The following is a 23,494-nucleotide window of genomic DNA, read 5'->3' as shown; positions in this document are numbered from 1 at the left end:
CAGGAGCCAGCCAGTCCCTTATGAGTGCCCAACAATTTGAAAGACTATGGCCACACTAAGCTAGCAGGCCAAAACTGGAACGCATTGGCACGCAGCTACGGAAGTGCACCAAAGAGATCATCCCAGTGCTAGGCAGTGCAAACTTGATGGTAACACATAATGGGTCAGAGAACCGGCTGCCACTCTGGATTCTCCCGGGAAATGGCCCCGCACTTTTGGGGAGGAGCTGGCTAGCCGAGATGAACTGGAAATGGGGGGATGTGCACGCCATTTCATCTGTGGAGCGAAGCTCATGCTCACAAGTCCTACAAAAATTTGGGGCACTGCTTCAACCCGGTGTCGGGACTTTCAAGGGCACCAAAGTAGTGATACGCATCACCCCGGATGCCAGTCCAGTCCACCACAAAGCCAGAGTGGTACCGTATGTGATGCGTGAGAAAATTAAAAGTGAATTGGACAGGCTGCTCAGAGAGGGCATAATCTCGGCAGTTGAATTCAGTGACTGGGCAAGCCCCATTGTTTCTGTTCTCAAAGCGGATGGCTCGGTCAGGATTTGTGGCGACTACAAGGCCACCATCAACCGAGTGCAGGACCAATACCCGCTTCCGAGAGCGGAGGATCTTTTTGCCATGCTGGCAGGTGGCAAGCTGTTCACCAAGTTGGACCTCACTTCGGCCTACATGACTCAGGGGAAGTCATAACTGGGAACAAAGAAATGGCAGACCAATTGAACAAGTACTTTGGTTCGGTATTCACTAAGGAGGACACAAACAACCTTCCGGATATAAAAGGGTTCAGAGGGTCTAGTAAGAAGGAGGAACTGAGGGAAATCCTTATTAGTCGGGAAATTGTGTTGGGGAAATTGATGGGATTGAAGGCCGATAAATCCCCAGGGCCTGATGGACTGCATCCCAGAGTACTTAAGGAGTTGGCCTTGGAAATAGCGGATGAATTGACAGTCATTTTCCAACATTCCATAGACTCTGGATCAGTTCCTATGGAGTGGAGGGTAGCCAATGTAACCCCACTTTTTAAAAAAGGAGGGAGAGAGAAAACAGGGAATTATAGACCGGTCAGCCTGACATCGGTAGTGGGTAAAATGATGGAATCAATTATTAAGGATGTCATAGCAGCGCATTTGGAAAGAGGTGGCATGATAGGTCCAAGTCAGCATGGATTTGTGAAAGGGAAATCATGCTTGACAAATCTTCTGGAATGTTTTGAGGATGTTTCCAGTAGAGTGGACAAGGGAGAACCAGTTGATGTGGTGTATTTGGACTTTCAGAATGCTTTTGACAACGTCCCACACAAGAGATTAATGTGCAAAGTTAAAGCACATGGGATTGGGGGCAGTGTGCTGACGTGGATTAAGAACTGGTTGTCAGACAGGAAGCAAAGAGTAGGAGTAAATGGGTACTTTTCAGAATGGCAGGCAGTGACTAGTGGGGTACCGCAAGGTTCTGTGCTGGGGCCCCAGCTGTTTCCATTGTACATTAATGATTTAGACGAGGGGATTAAATGTAGTACCTCCAAATTTGCGGATGACACTAAGTTGAGTGGCAGTGTGAGCTGCGAGGAGGATGCTATGAGGCTGCAGAATGACTTGGATAGGTTAGGTGAGTGGGCAAATGCATGGCAGATGAAGTATAATGTGGATAAATGTGAGGTTATCCACTTTGGTGGTAAAAACAGAGAGACAGACTATTATCTGAATGGTGACAGATTAGGAAAAGGGGAGGTGCAACGAGACCTGGGTGTCATGGTACATCAGTCATTGAAGGTTGGCATGCAGGTACAGCAGGCGGTTAAGAAAGCAAATGGCATGTTGGCCTTCATAGCGAAGGGATTTGAGTACAGGGGCAGGGAGGTGTAACTACAGTGGTACATGGTCTTGGTGAGGCCACACCTGGAGTATTGTGTACAGTTTTGGTCTCCTAACTTGAGGAAGGACATTCTTGCTGTTGAGGGAGTGCAGCGAAGGTTCACCAGACTGATTCCGGGATGGCGGGACTGACATATCAAGAAAGACTGGATCAACTGGGTTTGTATTCACTGGAGTTCAGAAGAATGAGAGGGGATCTCATAGAAACGTTTAAAATTCTGACGGGTTTCGACAGGTTAGATGCAGGAAGAATGTTCCCGATGTTGGTGAAGTCCAGAACCAGGGGTCACAGTCTAAGGATAAGGCGTGAGCCATTTAGGACCGAGATGAGGAGAAACTTCTTCACCCAGAGAGTGGTGAACCTGTGGAATTCTCTACCACAGAAAGTTGTTGAGGCCAATTCACTAAATATATTCAAAAAGGAGTTAGATGTAGTCCTTACTACTAGGGGGATCAAGGGGTATGGCGAGAAAGCAGGAATGAGGTACTGAAGTTGCATGTTCAGCCATGAACTCATTGAATGACAGTGCAGGCTCGAAGGGCCGAATGGCCTACTCCTGCACCTATTTTCTATGTTTCTATGTTTCTATGAACTGGCTGAAGAATCCAAGCTTCTGACCACCATCACGATGCACAAGGGGCTATTTATCTACAACAGGTGTCCGTTTGGCATTCGTTCGGCGGCCACTATCTTTCAGAGGAACATGGAAAGCTTGCTTAAATCCATTCTTGGAATGATCGCATTCCAAGACGACATCCTGATAAAGGGTCGAGACACCGTGGAACACCTCCAAAACCTGGGGGAGGTGTTATGCCGACTGGACCGGGCAGGCTTGCGGTTGAAAAAGCCCAAGTGTGTGTTCTTGGCTCCAGAGGTCGAGCTTTTGGGTAGGAGAGTTGCCGCAGACAGGATTCAGCCTACTGAATCAAAAACGGAGGCGATCCGCCGGGTGCCCAGGCACGGCAACACATCGGAGTTGCGATTATTCCTGGGACTTTTGAACTATTTCGGGAACTTTCTGCCGAACTTAATTACATTGTTGGAGCCGTTACACGTGCTCTTGCGTAATGGTTTTGAGGGGACGGTTAAGAACGTGCTTTCAATAGAGCGTGGAACCTCCTTTGTTGTAACAAGCTGTTGACCTTGTATGACCCCTGCAAAAAAACTGCTTTTAATGTGTGATGCATCATCCTATGGCGTTGGGTGCGTGCTGCAGCAGAGTAATGATGATGGCTGACTCCAACCGGTGGCTTATGCCTCCAGGTCACTCTCCCAGGCAGAGCATGGCTACGGCATGGTCGAAAAGGAAGCACTCGCTTGTGTTTACGGTGTGAAAAAGATGCACCAGTACCTTTTCGGTAGGCGGTTCGAGCTAGTAACGGACCACAAGCCATTAACATCCCTGTTGTCCGACAGCAAGTCTGTGAATGCCATTGCGTCAGCTCACACACAGCGATGGGCTCTCACGCTGGCTGCATATGACTACACCATACGGCACGGGCCAGGCACCAAAAATTGCGCTGACGCGCTCAGCAGGCTCCCACTGGTCACCACCGAGGGGGCGTCGGAGCAGAGCACTGAGATGGTCATGGCCGTTGAGGCTTTTGATACTGTGGGCTCCCCCATCACAGCCCGACAGATCAAACTCTGGACCAACAGGGACCCCCTCCTATCCATGATAAAGAAATGTTTCCTGACTGGGGATTGGGCGCCCGCACACAGGGCACGCCCCGAGGAAGTCAGACCGTTTCAGAGACGGATGGATGAGCTCTCCATCCAAGCCGACTGCCTGTTATGAGGCAGCTGGGTAGGCATGCCCCAGAAAGGAAGGGAAGCATTCATCAGGGAACTCCACAGCGAGCACCCAGGCAACATGCTAATGAAGGCCATTGCCCGGTCACATGTATGGTGGCCGGGTATTGACTCAGACCTGGAACACTCGGTTCGCAGGTGCACAACGTGTGCCTAGCTGGGCAATGCCCCCAGGGAGGCCCCCCTCAGTCCGTGGCCCTGGCCCACCAGGTCTTGGTCACGCGTTCACGTAGACTACGCGGGCCTGTTCATGGGAAAAATGTTCCTGATCGTTGTCGATGCATACTTGAAATGGATCGAGTGCATCATATTAAACTCGTGCACGACATCCATCACCGTGGAGAGTCTGCGCACGGTTTTCGCGACCCACGGCTTGCCGGACATTCTGGTCTGCGACAATGGCCCGTGCTTCACCAGCCATGAATTCCAGGAGTTTATGTCAGGTAATGGCATTAAACACGTCCAGACAGCGCCGTTCAAGCCGGCTTCCAATGGACAGGCGGAACGTGCGGCCCAAGTCATAAAACAGGGCATGCTCCATATCCAAGGACCTCCCTTCAGCACCGCCTATTGCGCCTCCTGCTGGCCTACAGGTCCCGGCCGCATTCGCTCACGGGAGTCCCGCCAGCAGAACTACTCATGAAACGCATGCTTAAAGCGCGGCTGTCCCTCATTCATCCAGCCCTGGCAGACATTGTTGAGGGCAAGTGCCAGTCCCAAACCGGGTGCCATGATCGAAACGCAAGGGGGAGGTGTATAGAAATTGATGACCCGGTATTTGTTCTTAACATTGCTTTGGGACCCAAGTGGCTTGAGGGCACCGTAATTGGCAAAGAATGGAATAGGGTCATAGTGGTCAGATTCAACAATGGGCAGATATGGACCAAGTAAAAAAATGGTTCAGCATAGACACTGAGGAACCTGAGGAAGAGCGTGAGATGTTACCCATACCTCTGCCAAATGACGAGCAACAAGGACATTCACCAACATGCACAGTCCCTGCAGCCAGCCCGGACAGGCTGGAATCACCTCAGGTGACCGAGATGCATACCGAGGCTCAACCACCAGAGTCCCAACTGCGGCGCTCCACGAGAGAGCGTTGACCACCTGAAAGACTTAACCTTTGACACAAAAAGACGTGAGGGGGGGAGTTGATGTCATGTATGCAACCTTCATACAATTGTAACCTTCATGCAACCACACTGTACACTGTCCTGGAAATGCACACCTTGACCACAGGGGGTGAACTTGTGGGAGACACTCCTCACCTGGGCACTCAGGTATTTAAAGGGAGGTCCCACGCAGGGTCACCACTTCTTGGTCCTGGGAATAAAGAAAGGTCATGCAGTGACCATGTCTGCAGTACATGCCTTGTGTGATTCAGTAGCAAGGTGCAGGGACACCACAGTCACTATAATAAAATATTTGTTGTATCAAACGTTACTTTTTAATATGACTCTTGAAGATCACTTAAAAACTTTAAGGTCACTTATAAACTTGTAAAGTTACAAAAGTTACAAAACAATTTCTATGTGAAAAATCTTACACTCTTAAGATCACTTAAACTTCAGGGTCACTTTTTCGATGCAAAATTAAATAAAAGATACAAAATGTGAGATCATTTACATTATAAGATCACTTAAAAACCCTAAGATCACTTATAAGTTGTAAAGTTACAAAACTTATAAAACAATTTCAATTTGAAAAACGCTACTACAGCTACATCAAGAACAAGAACAAAAGCAGCAAAGAAAGGCTGCAACCATGTCTCATCCATATCTCAGTGAATGTTCACTTCTTCATGGGGGTTTCATTTGATTGACGGGGCTGTGTGCCCTTATTGCAGCAGCTATCTCCATGAGGGCCTGTGCCGTCACTTGCACCCCCTCCCTCCCTAAGTTCCCATGTCATTACTGCCATTTCTCCCATTAGTACCATCACCTTTTCACCCACTGCACTGACGCTACCGATGAGTGATCGGGTAAGCTCATTGGTCTCCATACCCAATGCCACAACCTGAGCCGCATCTGTTGCACGCTGCATCTCAGGAAAGCGTGTCTCCAGTCTCTTTCTCCTCTGCCTGGGTCTGCCTCACGCACCACTACACTGGGAGGCACGGGTAGGGACGGTGGGATGCTCGGTGTTCCAAACGGCACCACTACACTGGGAGGCGCGGGCTGAGACGGTGGGACGCTCGGTGTTCCAGACAGCAGCACTAGAGTGGGAAGCGCGGGCTGGGATGGTGGGACGCTTGGTATTCCAGACGGCAGCACTAGAGTGGGAGGCGCGGGCTGGGATGGTGGGTGAATGGGTGTAAATGGCTCCATTATATCACCAGCACCACTGGGACCCGCAACATCGGAATCAAAACTATGAAAGGTGGAACCAGCACCTATGCAAGGGGTTGAAACTCTGATGCCCCTTAATGTGGGCTCATAAACATTAATTTGGAAGGTCTCCCCTGTAGACATTTCAGTCATCGCCACCATCATCCAGTCTGGATCGTCCGCATCTGGTTCTACTGGTTCTTGTTCTGGATCTTCAGGGTTGGCATCATCATCATCATGTTCTGCAAAATACATCAGAACAGTCAAATGTTCAACAGCAAAGAAGGGGGCAGGATGGGTGGCATGAATACTCTGATACATAGCAGGCCAGGCAGCAGGTTGATTTGAAGGGCCACGATGCATTTTCAGGACCTACCCTCTTCCTCGCGTGTGGGCCCAGCTTGTGCTGTACTGATTGCTTTTCTCCATGTACGACTCATCATAGCAGCTACCCTCTGTTCCAAGGGTGTTAGTTGATGCAGATTGGGCATGCTTCCTCCTGTTCGAGTTGCCTCCCTTTTGTTGTGGGTCAATTTCTTCTGCAAAGAGTAAAATATAACTTTTTACAGAGTGCGTCTTTCTGCAAGGTTGAACATAGTCACGTTACAATTACGATTACATTAAAAAATGAAAATATTACTTACACTAACTACTTGACCAAGGTCATGCCATTTCTTTTTGCACTGGCTTCCAGATCTCATGGTATGCACCACTGCGCAGTAATCTTCTGCAACTTGGTTCCAGCGTTTCTTCATTTCTTTGGCTGGCACTTTTATGCAACCTCTGTTGCTGTTATCCAGCTCCTGCCATCTCTGCTCAATGATGTTAACTAATATCTCCACTTCCTCATGCAAGAAATTCTTTGTTCTTGGTGGACGTTGTTCCATTGCTGTATTGAATTGACACTCTTACTTTTCAAAACACACAAGTCCTTATTTTGCATGCACTTATGCAGCACTTGTTCTGGAAGTTTAGCAGCAAAAAGCAGCACTCACTGATTTCAGCAGGTGATTTCTTCAACAGTGCTGCTAAAAGCACTCCTTCGGCACAAAAAATCACCAAGATTCAATCCCAAGTCTTTCAAGAGCTCCATGAAACAAATCATCATTTTTCTTCAAGTTCCTTTAAAAATGGCCCAGTGCCAATGTTTGTAAACTACTGCGCATGCGCGCACATGCAGGGCTGCCGGTATGACGTCCTCGGATCTGAGTTAGCCACGCCCCCCTGCACTTTCAGAATCGGTGCGACGCTGTGGCTCCGCCCCCTGCTGATCTCTGCGTGTCGCGTCGAACTCTGAGGAAGCTGCAGGGAAACCGAGGATTCCTCCGTAAGTTTTTGATGCGCTTTTGGGCGCGAAAAATGGGCGTCGATGTCGGGGCTGCGCCGATCTAGGCGCGGCCCGAAACCTGACCTCTATACTCCATCTGCCAACTTTTTGCCCATTCACTTAGCCTGTTTATGTCCTTTTGCAGGTTTTTTGTGTCCCCCTCACACATTGCTTTTCCTCCCATCTTTGTATCGTCAGCAAACTTGGCTATGTTAGACTCGGTTCCTTCTTCCAAGTTGTTAATATAGATTGTAAATAGTTGGGGTCCCAGCACTGATCCCTGCGGCACCCCACTAGTTACTGATTGCCAACCCGAGAGGTTCCTCTGCTCTTGCAACCCGTTCAAAATAGTACCATTTAGATTATACTGCCTCTCCATGTTGTTTCGCCCAAAGTGCATCACTTCACACTTATCTGCATTAAATTGTCTCTGCCACATGTCTGCCCATTTCACCAGTCTGTCTATGTCCGCCTGACGTCTCCTACTATCCTGCTGACTATTTACTCGTTGCCAGGGTTTTGTATCATCCTTAAACTTCAAAATTGTACTCCCTGTAGTATCCAAGTCCAGGTCATTTATATATAACAAGAAAAACAATGGTCCTAATACCGATCCCTGGGAGTCTTCACTATATACTTCTGTCCAGTCAGAAAAACATCCATTTGCCACTACTCTCTACCTCCTATCTCTTAGCCAGTTACGAACCCAAGTTACTGCTGTCCCTTTAATATCTGTGCTTCTATTTTCTGAATAAGTCTGTTATGTGGTACTTTAGAAAATGCCTTTGAAAGTCAATAATACAACATCTACTGCACCACCTTTATCCGTTGCTTCATCGAAGAACTCAATCAGGTTAGTCAGACACGATTTGCCTTTAATAAATCCATACTGGCTGTCCCTTATTAACCCACGCTTCTGCAAGTGAGGATTAATTTTGTCCTTGACAATGATCTCTAGTAGTTTTCCCAGCAGTGACATTAGACTGATTGGCCTGAAGTTACCAGATTTAGCTCACGCCCCTATATCTGATAAACAGTCCTGAATAAAGGCCTCTGGCCAAGGCCGTTGCTTTCAGATGACCGAATAAGTTAAATTGATTTTTATTACATTGAATTTCAGGATTTTTATGGATATTTGGGGATTATACTCAACTCTTTCTCTGAAAACTAAACCTACTAGCTGCGCGTATGACATATGAAAAGAAGCAGTAACAGTAGGAGTGCAGTGGGGCATAAAACTTGCCATGACCTCAGCAGCTATACAGGGTACCAATATTCAATCAGTTGTATTATATGGGGAAATTATGCAATTTGTCTCGTGATGGTTTTAGAAATTTTGGGAGGGTGAAATGAGCCCTAAAAGTGCAAAATGTATTTCCAAGGGGGAGGTTGGGTGCATTCCCCTCAAGAAACACATGATTTTCGACCTGATTTTGATGCATTTTCACTTGTGTCTGACCTGCTCCGAGGTCCGTTTGAAGCCAGCTGCAAAAAAGTGTGCAAATGCAACTTGGAGAGAAATCCCCACCCACCCCCCCACCTACCACCAAATGAATTGAGGTCGTTTCTGGTCTCCATTCAGCAATCCCCATTTCTCAACCGGTAATTCAGCAGATGGGAAATGTACATGTGCTCACTTCCCACAAATGTGAGGCCCCAATATATAATCTCACCCCCTTCCTTTTCTCCGCTAATTGAGAATTATAACTGGCAATTTTTGAGTTAAGGCTGTTCAAACATAAGATGAAATAAGGGGCGTTTTAAATGTTTCTAGGTCTGCTGGTTCAAACCATCAGTGCCATATTGGGACAATCAGACAAAGGCAGCAAGGTCTGTTACGAATATGTCCCCTTTAAATTATATTAGAAAGCTTTCAAGGGCATCCAGCTAGTTTTCTTGAGGGCACGTGGCTGCTCTGTCATATATCAAACAAATCATGACTTAGAATGGTGCTATTGTTTGTAGTTACTGCTTAAAATAACACATTTTATTCATGGATATTAAATAGTGATAGTACAGGAAATGTAGGTTGCATATTTCCTCAAATTTGAAGGAGAGGTTTTTGATTCTTTAACTTTATTTGATATTGATCTTTCATTTAAATAACAGATATAAGTGACGATCAGGTGTTATTTGCCGTAATGGCAGTGTTCTGTTCGCAGTCAGGAAAGAATGCATCAGAAATAGATTGTGCTTTGAAGATGCATTGATAGAAATGTCAGCACATAGCTCTTGTGAAAACAATGCCTTGTCTCCACATTGATAACATTCTCAATATGTAGTGTGGCGCTACCACCATGCTAAGTGGAACAGGATGAGAACAAATCTAGCAGTTCAAAATTTGGCATCAGTGATTGCTGTAGGGAATCAACAGCAGCAGGATTGTGTGCCATCACAATCTGTAACTTCATGGTCCATCCCATCCCATCCCTCTCTCCTCTATCACCATCAAGCTGGTTCAGTGGGAGTATAGAAAATTGTGCCAGGAGCAGCACTCAGCAGACCTGAGAATGAGGTACCAACTCAGTAAAGGCACAGCACAGGGCTACCTAGATGCTAAATGCCAAACATTAATCCAATTGCAGCTGGATGGATCTTGCTGTGCACGTTTGCCCATACATCACCTCATCACAGTAATTCATTGAAGTGACCACCTCACGTTATAGACAGAGCTAAGTGAATCAGAGTTAAGCTCTGTAGACCAACCACAACCAGTAGAGAATAGTAGTGGAGGACTAAGCAATGAACAGGAGGAGGAGACTCCATGAAGGTCACTAACTTTGATTATAGCAGAGCCCTGCATGTGAGTTCGAAACAGCTTGAAGTGTTTGCAAGCATTTTCAGCCAGAAGTGCAAAATGGATAATCCCGATGTCACCACCATCATCTATGTCAGTAAGATCATTTTAGGGGTTCTGGATTTAGCTCTAATTTTCAAGGATTTCTTTTTTTCTGTCCCTCCTGTGATGTTGTTAACAGGTTTAGCGGCATTCTTTTCTTACCTGTGTCACAGCAGATTTTTAGGGGTGCAATATTCCACATCAACCAGCAGGAGTTGAGCATTCTGGCTCCACCCTGGTTCTTTTTTAATAGCAATGGTCGATCACACATGATACACAAGTGGCTGATTTTTCTTTTAGCTCATTTTTATTTTTACAGCTGTGAGTTATTCTTGCAAACATACTGTAGAAATGCATTTTGGTGAGGTTTTTCTCCCCCACAAGAAACTGAGCCATTCAGAGAAAGTTTGACTCCTGGTGTGGATTCTCTCCCCCTCAGCGAGAAGTTGCACCTTTTCTGCTATCTTGCATTTTTAGATTTTCCACAAAGACCTTTGCCACTTCCCGTGGAAAGATGACTTTGCAGTTCCTTCATCAAAGTCTTTGTTCTCATGGTTCAAAGTAAAAGTCCACAATATAATATTTTGCTTGTAACAATGGTTAGTCATTTATCAGTACATAGGGTAACATAGGGTCGTGAATCTTTGAAATTCTCTACCCCAGAGAGCTGTGGGGGTTGGGCCATTGAATATATTTAAGGTGGAGATAGACAGATTTTTGAACGATAAGGGTAATGGGGAGCGGGCATGGAACAGGAGTTGAGGCCAAGATCAGATTAGCTATGATCTTATTGAATGGCAGAGCAGGCTTGAGGGGCCAAATGACCTACTCCTGCTCTTATTTCTTATGCTCTTATAGCGGGTTAGAACAGTGTTGACTCAAATCGAGAAAATGATCTTCAGTGCTGCTTGGCCAGATGTGACGAAAGTTTTGTTTTGAATCTTGTAGCTTATGCAAGTCTCAAGTGAAATGGGTTTGAGCAGTATTAATCCAACTCCGAGGGGAACGACCCATAATTCGCTAATTGGCACTAAATTTAGTAATCTCACACGGACAGCCTCATAAGGAAAGATGGTCTGGGAAATGGAAATGTTAGATTTGTGCAGCAAGGAGTGTTTTTCTAAAGTTTTGGATTAAGATTAATTGTTGGAGCTTTTTGGAGAGATCTTTATTGTTCTGAGCAGTGTCACGTCCCAACCTGGGATTGCTTATTGATGACATTTTGTCCATTTCCTTAGTATTGATGTCCTTCAACTCAGGAAGTACAACATTTTAACCTTAAAATCGGCAAGAAAACAGGACTGTGTTTAATGTCATCTGTCGCAAGATCATTTGCGTCAACTGATAAATTACCACAATCATTATGTTTGCATTTGAGTAAGGCAAAACCATTGTGCTTTTTCAGACATGGAAGGTCATTTTGCTACTTTTATTTGAAGATTGTGATTCAAAGCATTTCAGCATTACAGAGTAAAAGAAGTACAGGATATAAAATAAGTGTACATAAAGTTACTTGCATGACATTGTGCCCTTTAAGGATGGGATTCTGTAACAGTGTTCTGCAAGTTACCGACAATTGAAGTAAAGCTGGTTGGCCTACCATAGAATAATAGAATAGTACAGCAGAAGGGGTTGTACAGCCTATCGAGTCTGCGCTGGCTTGTTCGAAAAGCAATCCACTCATTTCCCTGAAGAAAGTGTCACATTTGTCACCCTCTAGTTTTCTGGCACAATTTTGCTTTCTACAGAATTGTAAAAAATTATAATTGGAGTCTCCGTTATTTTTTTCCCCTCAGTCTCTGTCAGGATCCTCAGATATAAATCAGCAAATGCCAGTCTACTTCAAATTGGAGTAGATTATTTTTCTTCTAATGACAGAGCTGTGTAATGACTGATTGCACAGATACCTGCAGAGGGAGGAAACATCTCAATGAGTTGTAATGATTCACAAGAGTTTAATTTAGCTTCCTAAATTGATTTGACGCTTCAAATTATTTCATGACTGTCTGCTTCAAGTTTGAATTATTGGGTTTATTTCACTAGAATCTAATGGTGGAATAGCACTGCAGATAAGATGACAGGTTTAAATCACGATAATTAACATATTTATTGAGTTCAATTGTTACTCCAGTATTCTTAGTGATACCTGGGTTTCAAATTTCATGGGCATTTGCAGCCAGCTCATAGCATGCTTTCCCATTTACTGGCGTCTTTGGAGAAGGTGCTGGTAAAACTGCAGTAGGTGAGGCACCCCAGTAGACTTCACAGATTCGCATTGCAACAAGTTAATTTTTCAGAGTTAAATCAGTGTTTTGGATATCAAAATCATTCCTGGATATTATTCAAAACTGTGAAGATGAAGTGAAAAATAAATTAGTCTTGGCTAATCATAAGCATGTTGTCTTAAAAATATTCTGAGCAATTCCATGGCCAAGTACAAAATCATCTGGAAGCACTTCTGGGCAGTTAGCTACCTTGCCCCATTGCAACATTTTTGAGTCCTGTAATAATTGCATATAACATAGGTATTTGACATTTTACATAGAATTTACAGCACAGAAATAGGCCATTCAGCCCATCTTGTCTTCTCATCCTACTTCATGTCACCTTATCAGCAGATCCTTCTATTCCTTTCTCCCACATTGTACTCACCTAGCCCACCCCACTACCCCCTCTTAAATGAATCTATACTGTTGGCCTCAACTACTCCATGTGGTCACAAGGGCCCTGTTCTAACCACTCTTTGGGTAGCGAGAGGGAGCTGTATACAAGTCTTAGAAATTAATAAAGCGCTGTGTAACATTTTCAGCTTCAAAATGTAAGAAATAGTATAATATGAGGTCGGGTCAGACTAAGAGAATACGAGAAGGTCTAAGATTGGTTTACAGTGCAAGTGTGTAAATGCACAAAGCGTGATAAATAAGGTTGCTGAGCTGCAGGTGTAAATAGACATATAGGAATATGGGCCCCAAGTTTCCACATGATTTGCTCCTGATTTTTAGGAGCAACTGGTGGAGAACGGAATATCTTAGAAATCGGAATTCTCCACATTTAAGTTTTCTGCAGTTCTAGTCAGGTAGAACAGTTTCACTTTTGAACAGAATTTTTTTTTCAAAAGGGGGCGTGTCCGGCCACTGACGCCTGATTTGAAAGTTTCCACAGTGAAAACGTACTCCAAACTAACTTAGAATGGAGCAAGTGAAGATTTTTGTCGGCTTGAAAAAACCTTGTCTACACATTAAAAAATCAGGCGCAGGTTACAAATTAGGCGTCGGGAACGAGGTGGGGGGGGGGGGGGGGGGAGGGAAGTCATTAAATTCTACAATAAATCCTCAGTTATACTTATACAAATATTATACAAATAAATCCAACCTGAATAAAAATTTATAAGCAAAGAAAAGATTAAATAAACCATGTTCCTACCTGTGTGAAAGTGCTTCAGGCAGGCCTTTCAGGCAGCGGTTTGCCGTCGGGACCGACCGACGGCAGGGGGAGGGAGGGAGAAAGCTGCAGGAAGCCTCAGTACTTGAGGCAGCCGTTTGCCGTCAGGCCCGACGGACGGCAGGGGGAGAAAGCTGCAAGAAGCCTCAGTGCTGATCATGGAAGGGCAATGTGGTTTTATTAAAAAATGTTAAAAATTGAACAGCTACAAAGAATTTGAATAGTCTCAAACAAGTGCATGTGTCCCGTTTATCACAGTCTATCTTTAATTACAGAATGCACTCCCTCACCCTCACACACAGAAATATCAAGAAAATTAAAATACAAGCCTTTGCAAGGGTTCAATAAACAAATGTTCACTTTTTCTGCAGCACTTTTTAAAATGGCCGAGTGCCAATGTTTCCTTTACACTGCGCGTGCGCGAACGCTCCAACGCGCACGCGCAGGGTTGCCGGCACGAAAAAAACTCATTTAAATTGTACCCGCCCCCTCCTACTTACAAAATCGGCGCGAGTGGTAGGCTCCGCCCCCTGTGCGCCGCGCCAAGCAGACATCGAGCTGCAAAGCGCTTGAGAATAGCGCCGTTTTTTTCAGGCGCCGTTTTCGGCGCGAAAAACGGGCGCCCAGCTCGGAGGGGCGCCCGTTTTGCCGCGTGTGGAAACTTGGGGCCACGATGTTGTGGTGATAACGGAGACTAGGCTCAAAAAAGCGCAGGATTGGATATTAGATATTGCTGGATATAAGGTGTTCAGGAAAGATAGGGCAGGAAAGGTAGGAGGTGGTGTGGCAATATTGATTAAGGAGAATGTTACAATGCTGGAGAAGGAGAATGGCCTGGAGGGGTCAAGAACAGAATCTATTTGGTTAGAGTTAAGAAACAATAGAGAGGCCATTAAACTACTAGGTGTATTCTATAGGCCACCAACTAGTGGAAGGATGTAGAGAAGCAACTTTGCAGGAAAATTACAGAGAGGTGCAAGAACTTTTGAGTGGTGATCATGGGGGACTTCATCTGTCCTAATATAGGCTGGGATCATAATAGTGTAAAGGGCAGAGAGGGGGAAGAATTTTTGAAGTGTGTTCAAGAGAACTTTCTTGATCAGTACGTTTCCACTCGACGAGGAAGGAGGCATTGCTGGATCTGATTCTGGGAAATGAGGTGGGTGGAAAAACATTTTGACACTGCGCGCGGCTAGGACCTGAAAGGCAGATTCAATTGAGGTCTTCAAAAGGGAATTGGATAAGTACCTGAAGGAAAAGAAAGTTACAAGGAACGGGGATAGGAGTGGGACTAGCCGAAGTACTCTTGCAGGGAGCTGGCACGGCACGGGCTCAACAGGCCGAATGGCCTCCTTCTGTGCTCTAACCATTCTATAATTCTATGAAAATGGTTGCATTAAATAGTATTACAGGTGCAGCGTCCAAAATTTGGAGTTCCGGAATGTTCCGGAATCCGGGCTCTGAACCAATTGGTGGCAGGGTTGTCCGGAATCTGTAAAATGTTCCGGAATCCGGACCTACTGGCCCTGCCGACCTTGAGGTCCCGCCGCTGCCCAACCTCAGGCCTTGCCTCACTGCCCCTCGCCTCGCTGCCACCGCTGCTCAACCTCAGGTCTCGCCTCACTGCCCCTTGCCACGCCGCTGCCCGACCTTGGGCCCCACCTCGCCGCCGCTGCCCTTACCTCGGGGCCTCCTCGTCGGCCCGCCCAAACACCTCCTCCACAACGGGGCCACCTGACCAGCTCCCCCTTGGCGGGGCCCGTCCGTAACACTTCCTCAGCGGCGGGGCCCGCCCGAATAACTCCTTGATGGCTGGGCCCCACCCGAAGACCTCATTGACGGGGCCAGCGACCTGAACAGCTCCTCCGCGAGCATCCACCCGCCCCCCCCCCCCCCCCCGCCCCTTTCTGACGTTCTGAAATCTGGAAGTACCCGAACCTGGGCTCAGGTGTTTCTGGATTCGTGATGTCAGAAAGAAGTTCCAGAGTCCAGAAAAAAGTGGAATCCGGAACGGCCTCGGTCCCGAGGGTTCTGGATTCGGGACGCTACACCTCTCATATGTACGTTAAACAAAGTTTAGAGTTTGAATAATAATACAGTAATATAGGTTGAACCTCCCTTATCCAGATCCCTCAGGACCTGGCCTGTGCCGGATAAGGGATTTTTCCAGACAAAGGGTGGTCACGTTAAATTGGATGGTACAGGTACTGAGCAAGGGGATATCAGGGCTGGTTGGATTGGGGCTGGGAGTGCAGCAGAGAAATCATGGTGGTGGGGGGGGGAAATGGGGGGGCGGTGGATCGCGGGCTCAGGCCAGTGATTGTGGGAGTCGACAGCGAGTAAGGACTTCAATTTGTTTATGTCGGAGTTCTGCGCATGCGCCACCCAGTGGTCGGGAATGATTCCGGGCAAGGGGTAGTTCTGGATAAGGGAGTTCTGGATAAGGGACATTCAACCTGTACAATATAGCCTGTGAGATATCTTAATGGCTCCACTGGCATATTCTGGGAAGGCCTGCAAGCATTAGTGGCTTCAAAAGTAAATATTTTGACTGCAACGGAGAGATATGTTTAACAAGTGGCGAGGGGATGAGGAATGTTAATTCTGTGTCGAGTTGTAAAAATGTTAGATGCTGAAACCCTCTAAACCTAACTGGTTTTAAATAATAATCATAACAGCTTTATGGTCAAAACCTAAAGCAGAATTTGACAGGATTAGGATACCCCTGAAATGGCTCAAACCACATGATCTTCTAAACAAGGCATTTTGTGTTCCTGACTTCAAAATGATAAGAAAAAAAAACACGGGTTGCTCGTGCTTGCTTGACGATCTGTGATGCCGGAAAGCCACAAAGGGATTAAGGCTGAGGATGCGCAGACACAACCCCAGCATCTATTTCGATAATAGGACCGTGTGCTGAATGTTGAACATTGAATGCCTCCCTAATTGGCCGAACATTATAGTTTCAGGATGCAATGGAACATTGCAGTTCTGACTAATTTGCAACTGACACTGCTTCCTGTAGATGCAGGCGTCATTTTAGATGTGGAATGGCGAAGAGGTCACCATGCAGATTTTATATCCTTCCAATTAAGTTTTCTCGGTGGACTGCATTAAGAGTTTGGATAGAAAAAGGAATTGACAGCAGTGATCTAGGGACAAAGATAACCTCTGAATTATCGTATTCCAGAACTCCAGTCAGTCATATTGTTGAGCCAGTATGTTACAGTCTAGGTAGGATACTTAAAATATCAGCGACTGTTGTTCAGTAGGGAGGTGGAAAGAAAGGTTGCATCTTATATATGTCATGCCAGGCAGCCACTTAGTAATCGCTCTACATTCCAAGAATGGGAAGGGGAAATCACCTCTTGGAAAAAGTTTAACATTACAATATCAAGCCATAGCCATTTCTGGCAGTTGTTCAGTATGCACATTCTACAGAATATACATTTTGCCCCCCCCCAATCACTTTGGATGCTGTACACCAATCACTTTGGATGCTGTTGTTGGGACCAAACCAAAAACAGCAAAGAAATACACAATACTCCGATACCAACCTGTCGCAAAATCGTGTGCTCTTCACCCAACAGATTTTAATGGCCCATTGTGTTGAGATAAAAGACCTGTCTAATTAGCAAGTTGGAATTAATGAACAGCAACTGCCACACGATCAGAATATTAGTGTGTATGGAGAGGGTTAATCTGTTTGCTGTCATACAAAGGTATGAAACAAATCTTCACCTTTGGGGAAATCCCTCCAAGTATTTTACATAATTTCAAGCCACAGCTACTATTATTGAAATAAAACCCTGTGCCTGCTTTTTGTGATACTCTCTCTTCTGTAATCATATGGTATTAATGATGAGTTTCTAGGATCTTACTGTTTGAAGAGTTTTGTATTGATAGACTACTTCTTCTACCTAACAAGAAATAAGTTTGTTTATAATTGGAACGGGGCTGGGGGGGAAATCATTAGGGTAGGTAGAAGCGGCCGGTATCAGGCAGGGTGAGTAGTGGTCGTTGGCGATCAGGGAGGATAGAGTCTGGGATAATGAGGGTTGTTTCGGTGATCCAGAGTGGTAGCCGGCATTGGCCCACGCAGCTCCACAGTCAGGTCAGTATGTTATAAACACTTACCTTGCTGGTTGCAGCCTGCAGTGGCCCCTTTAAGGACTGTCTGTTGGGCTGCAAGTAAACCTGGTTTTCCTGATTGTAGCTGGTGCCGGTTGCCTCCGGGTAACCCAATATTGCAGAGGGTGCTTCAAACAGATATTAGGCCCCTTATTTGAATATGATTCAGGCATTGACCCTGAACACTTTTTTTTGCCTACACCAATATGGTGGGCGGCGCACTTCTGGTTCAGAATGAGCACCCCATATTGGAGGATTAGGTGCCCGTTTAGTATCCGAAAAATGGAACCATCCAATTTCTAGGTCATTATTTTATGACAGAAGTAAGAATAAGGTACTATTATATTTCTGAATTTTCTGAACAGCACTATCAACGGTACAGTATTTAATAAGATTATGCATTGCTAGTGCTTCATAGACCTGTTGTACAGCACAATATACATTGATGCAAAATGGTTTTGGCTTCAATATAAGCTACATAGTTTAATTGCAGAGTTCCAACTTACTGAAATATTGCGACACAATCTGCAGAAGGTAATCTTACATCACTTGAGCTGCTCAAGAGCTACAGTATAACTGCAGCCCTGCATTTAGTTTCATGCTGGCTGGTTGCAGTAATAGGAGACTGATTGTATCCAAATAATAATTGGGAGGTTGTGTTTTTCTTTCAACGGGCAAAGATTGTTTTAACAATGGTTGAAGTAAAAAATCCATACAATGGGCTCAATTTTTCTCAAAGCTTTTTTTTTGGCGTACTTGAAGAGTTACGCCCATTTTTTGGGGGCCCAAGTACGGCAAAAAAAAAATGTTACAAGTTTCCCCGTTAGATTTCTTCATTTTGGCGCAGCCTAACCTGTCCTTTAATTTTGGAGTGGAGCCTTGATCTGCACCAAAAAGATCGGGTTGCCACAGTAACCAGGGACACAATGCGGGCTGAGGCTGCAAAGTGAAACATACAGCCAGCTCGCAACACATTAACATACATTGCAGCAACTTAAAAACACATTAAAATACATTGCAGCAACTTATCTCCAATTATTAAAGTCCTCCCCCTCCTCCTCCTGATGGTGGTTCCGATCCTCGCCCCGAGCTCTGGCCAAAAGGCTTACCGGTCTGCTTCCCTAGCCCTCCCCGAGTCCCGAGTGGCCTCCCGGTCCGCTCCCCCATCCCTAGCCCAGATCGAGTGGCCTCCCGGACCGCTCCCCTGCCCCATCCCAGGCTGAATGGCCTCCTCCCTCCCGGTCCTTGCACCTAACTATACCACAAGGCTTCCCCCCCTCTCAACCCCCCTCTCTTACCTCTCCTGCTGCTGTCCAGGCATCGACTGCGATTACCTGCGCCTATTTCCTTACCTGCGCCGATTTCCTTAACTCTCCAGAAGGTTTTTCTGCAGCGGCCACCTACGCTGGCTTAAGAAGAACTGGAGTAACTCTCAGCTGGCCAAACTTCCCTAAATGGCCAGAATTGGCGCGGGTGGCAGGTTACGCCTCCTTCGGCTGAAAAAAAAGCTTACCTAAAAAAATCGGAACTAAATTACGCTGGTGAAAATTGATTGGGGAAACTTTTTTTTAAACTTAGGCCAACAAAAGCAGCCTGCTCCAAAAAAAGGGCGCAAATCACTGGGGAAAATTGAGCCAAATAAACGTGGGAGATATGAGCATCTCCAATTCTGAAACCTAAAGACTATCTGCACTGCTGTTCTCTAGGAATTGAAACTCAGGAACTAAGCTTCTGTAAATTGGGCATTCACGATGCGATTTATTTGTACAGCACATCTTCTGATTGATTTTTTTTCCTTTTTTTGACTCCTGTTAATGTAACCTGCAGCGCTGTCGATCACAACTCTTGAGCAGAATCCTTTCTCTCCTCCAGAGCACGACGAATGCGCGAGCGGAAAGCACAGCTGTGACAAGACGGCAATTTGCACGAACACCGTCCGAGGCCACCGATGTACCTGCAAGCCTGGCTATGTGGGCAATGGAACCATCTGTCGAGGTAGGGACTACAGCTGGTTTTGGAACAAAGCGTAATTTTTATTGCACGCTCATTTAACAATGTTGGCATGGACATCCAAGTCCAAGAGAACACAGTGCTGGATGGGGTCAATGTCCCCAAGCCTAAGTAATCATCTTAAAAAGTGTGTACTAACTTTAAAACAATATTCTGTTCAGTCGACTTGTTTTTCTTCTCGTTCTATCTTGGCGCAAGCTGATAGTTTTGCAACTGCTGTAATTTATTAAATCCTGGAAGCTGTCAAGGTCCGAAAGTTTTGGCATCAGTTCTATTCCTGAAGGGCATTTTATGACCCATACAAAAATGACGGGCAGGAAAAGACAAGCTGGTCCATCAAGCCTGCCCCACACCATGACGAGACACTCTACACCCCCGCCCCCCACCCCCCCCCCCCCACATCCCACCATCCACTGCAGCCATGTTCTCTCCTGAGAGAGACAAAAAAGGAAATAAAAAACAGGGTCAGCAAGGGGAAAAAACTCTGGAAAATCCCTCTCTAGCCCCCTCAGGTGATTGAAACCAGTCCAGGAGATTGCGTGGACAATGTGTACGCTACCTGTTAATCCACTTGTCATCTTTATGATGTGATCTCTGCCCCAGCCAAGAACCTATCCAGCTCCCTCTTGCAGGAAAACAGAAAGTTCAGTACATACCACACAAACCGGCAACACCTTCCAGAGGCTCACTACTCCCTGGGAAAAGGAGAAGCACCTAACATCGAGCCTATTCCCACATTTGTGTTGCTCCGGCTTTCTTGAAGAGCTTCCAGTGATCTCAGTAATTTTTTGCGATGCTTCAGTATAAAAACAACAGCATGCACATTTATATAGCACCTTTAACGTAGCAAATCACCCCAAGGTGCTTAACAAGAGCGTCATTGATAAAAAAATATTGTATCCAAGAGACAGATGGAGATATCAGGACAGATGACCACAAGCTTGGTCAAGGAGGTAGGTTTTAAGGATTTAAGTAATAGAGCCTTGCTTGGACCCCACCTGGAGTACTGTGTTCAGGATTAGGCACTGCACCTCAGGAAGGATATATTGGCCATGAACCGGGTGCGGCGCAGATTCAGCAGAATAATACTGTGGCCTAAAGGGCTACATTATGAGGACAGGCTGCACAGACTTGGTTTGTATACCCTTGAGTTTAGAATGTTGAGGTGAACAATCTAATCAAGGTTTTTTGAAATGATAAAGGCATTCGATTGGGTAGACAGAGAGAAATTATTTCCTCAGGTGAGGGAATTCAGAACAAAGGGGGCAAAATCTTAGAGCTAGGTCATTTAGCAGAGAAATCAGGAAGCAGTTTTTCACACACGTCTGGACAAAAAAAAAATCCTCCAAAAGGCTATGGATGCTGGGTCAATTGAAATTTTTAGGACTGAAATCGCTAGATTGTTGTTAGTTAAGAGTGTCAAAGGATGAGGAGAAAGAGGTCGGTAAATGGAGTTGAGATACAGACCGGCCATGATCTAATAGAATGGTGGGAAAGACTCGAGGGGCTGAAAGGCCTGCTCGCTTGTTCCCACGTTTCAGTGCTGTGATGTCATTCCTTCAGTTTATAGCCAAATGTAAAGAAATTAATAAGGTGAGTATTGTTTTCTGCTTTGACTGTTTTCTGCTTTGATTCCTTTTAAAGAAGAATCACAGTAAAAATGCTCAAAAGGCAGCTCTGAACAGAAATAGCACGGTGAAAGTTGAAGCTTTTACCTCCTACACATTCTGTGCTGCTGGTTGATAAGCAATTGTCGCAGGTCAATCTTTTAAGTGCTTCTCGCTATTTTTACTTTCAACTGATGATTGAGAAAAAGCTTGTTTGCTGAACTTTCTAGGATGCCTTAAATATATTAGCTTGCATCAGTACCACTGATGAATGAAAATGAACAATCCTGTCCTAAGGAACATATGCTAAAATTAAATTCAAGATACAACTAGGACTGGAGGCCGGGAAATATAAATCAAAAGCGGAACAAAATGCAATGCTCCCTTATCAGACTGTTCTGTATTAAGTACATATTCTGTGTGATGTTGGTAATGAAAACAACATTGAGAGTGTGGAATACCTAAATTTGTTACTTGTAAGAAGTGTTGCAAGTCTCCACTATAGATGGAACAGAGTGAGAAAGAGACGCTGTCATTCAGAAACTTATTTTCTCATGTTTATGGGTGATCAGATAGGTATCAGTAGGACTGTTCATGAACCTTCTGAAGGATCTGGTGTTGGTTTTGTAAACAGTATTTGCATAGTGCGGGGATTGCAACAGGCAGCCTGGCTTCATCATGTTCTGTGCAGCTGTTGAATTTCAAGAGAGCACCATGTGCATTGGTGAAGTACACAAATGGATTGAACTATTTCACAGACACAGGCCTAGTATTTCCTAAAATCAGTTGTGTGGTTGATAATGAAGTAGAAAGCTGTAGACTGCTTTAGAAGATATCAATGAACTGATCAAGTGGGCAGAGCAGTGGCAAATGGAATTCAATCCGGAGAAGTGTGAGGTCATGCATTTGGGGAGGGCTAACAAGGCAAGGGAATACACATTAAATGGTAGGACACTGAAGTGTAGAGGAACAAGGGGATCTTGGAGTGCAGGTCCACAGATCCCTGAAGGTAGCAGGCCAGGTAGATAAAGTGGTTAAGAAGGCATATGGAATACTTGCCTTTATTAGCTGAGGCATAGAATATAAGAGCAGGGAAGTTATTCTTGAACTGTATAAAACACGAATTAGACATTACTGCAGAGTTTGCAGCTTGGGACCTTCCCCTTAATTATGCGGCAGCGCTATGTGACCCAGAGTGTGACGCGTGCACCCCGCTCCCAACACAAATGCCCCGCTAGCACCCCAGAAAGGAAGTGGAGAGTGTTATTTTGCACTTCACTTCCTTTTGGGGGTGGTAACCCCAATTTCTTTCGAGAGGCGAGACTTCTGTGCCGAGCGCAAAGTCTCCTGCCTCGTGAGTGTTACCACCCCCAAAAGAGGCACAACCGAATTTTTCCCCCATAGAGGGTAAAATGCGACAGAAAAAGAGGCTTATGATCATTATAAGGTTCATCATACATAGAGAACTAAGCTGAATAGAGAAAGTACCGAGGAGATCTAAAAAAAGGAATAAGAGGGGCAAAGAGACAGTATGAGTATAGATTATTGGGTAACACAAAATGGAACCCAAGAGTCTTTTATAAACTCAGAAATATTAAAAGGGCAGTCAAAGGAAGGGTGGGCCAAAATCGGAGATCTTCTTGTGGAGGCAGAGGGCAAGGCTGTGGTAGTTAAATGAGTACTTTGCATCTGTCTTCACTAGACAAAATGGATGCTGCCAATGTAGCAGTAAAAGAAGAGGCAGTAGCGATATTGGATAGGATAAAAATAGATTAAGGGGAGGTACTTAAAAGGTTGGTAATCCTCGAAGTAGAAAAGTCTGGATGGGATGCATCCTAAGTTATTGAGGGATGTAAGGGTAGAAACTGGAGAGGCTCTGGCCACAAGCTTCCGATCCTCCTTGAATATGATGTTGTTGTCGAGAGGATTGGAGGATTGCAGGTGTTCAACCACATTCAAAAATAGGGAGAGGGATAAATCCGGCAATTACAGGCCAGTCAGACTAATGTCAGTGGTGGGGAAACGTTTAGAGACAATGGCCTAGTAATCCCGGTCGAGGTCTTCCCGCAGGCAAACGACTGAGAAAATGAAAAAAATATGCCCACTTACTTGTTCCT

The 23,494-nt window shown here is 45.4% G+C and overlaps 1 protein-coding gene across 1 annotated transcript in view; it reads left to right on the top strand.

Moving 5' to 3' along the window:
• LOC139280163 (protein kinase C-binding protein NELL1-like) overlaps window positions 1–23,494 on the top strand; it is a 1,006,941-nt gene that overhangs the window by 563,205 nt on the left and 420,242 nt on the right. Inside the window, exon 14 of the mRNA XM_070899716.1 lies at window positions 19,633–19,755. Coding sequence (XP_070755817.1) covers window positions 19,633–19,755 — 123 coding nt within the window. The remainder of the gene's footprint in view (window positions 1–19,632; window positions 19,756–23,494) is intronic.

This window comes from Pristiophorus japonicus, chromosome 14, assembly GCF_044704955.1.
Source record: "Pristiophorus japonicus isolate sPriJap1 chromosome 14, sPriJap1.hap1, whole genome shotgun sequence".
Taxonomy (NCBI): domain Eukaryota; kingdom Metazoa; phylum Chordata; class Chondrichthyes; family Pristiophoridae; genus Pristiophorus; species Pristiophorus japonicus.
Note: the sequence above shows the minus strand (reverse complement) of the source record. Positions and strands in the feature narration are given on the sequence as shown.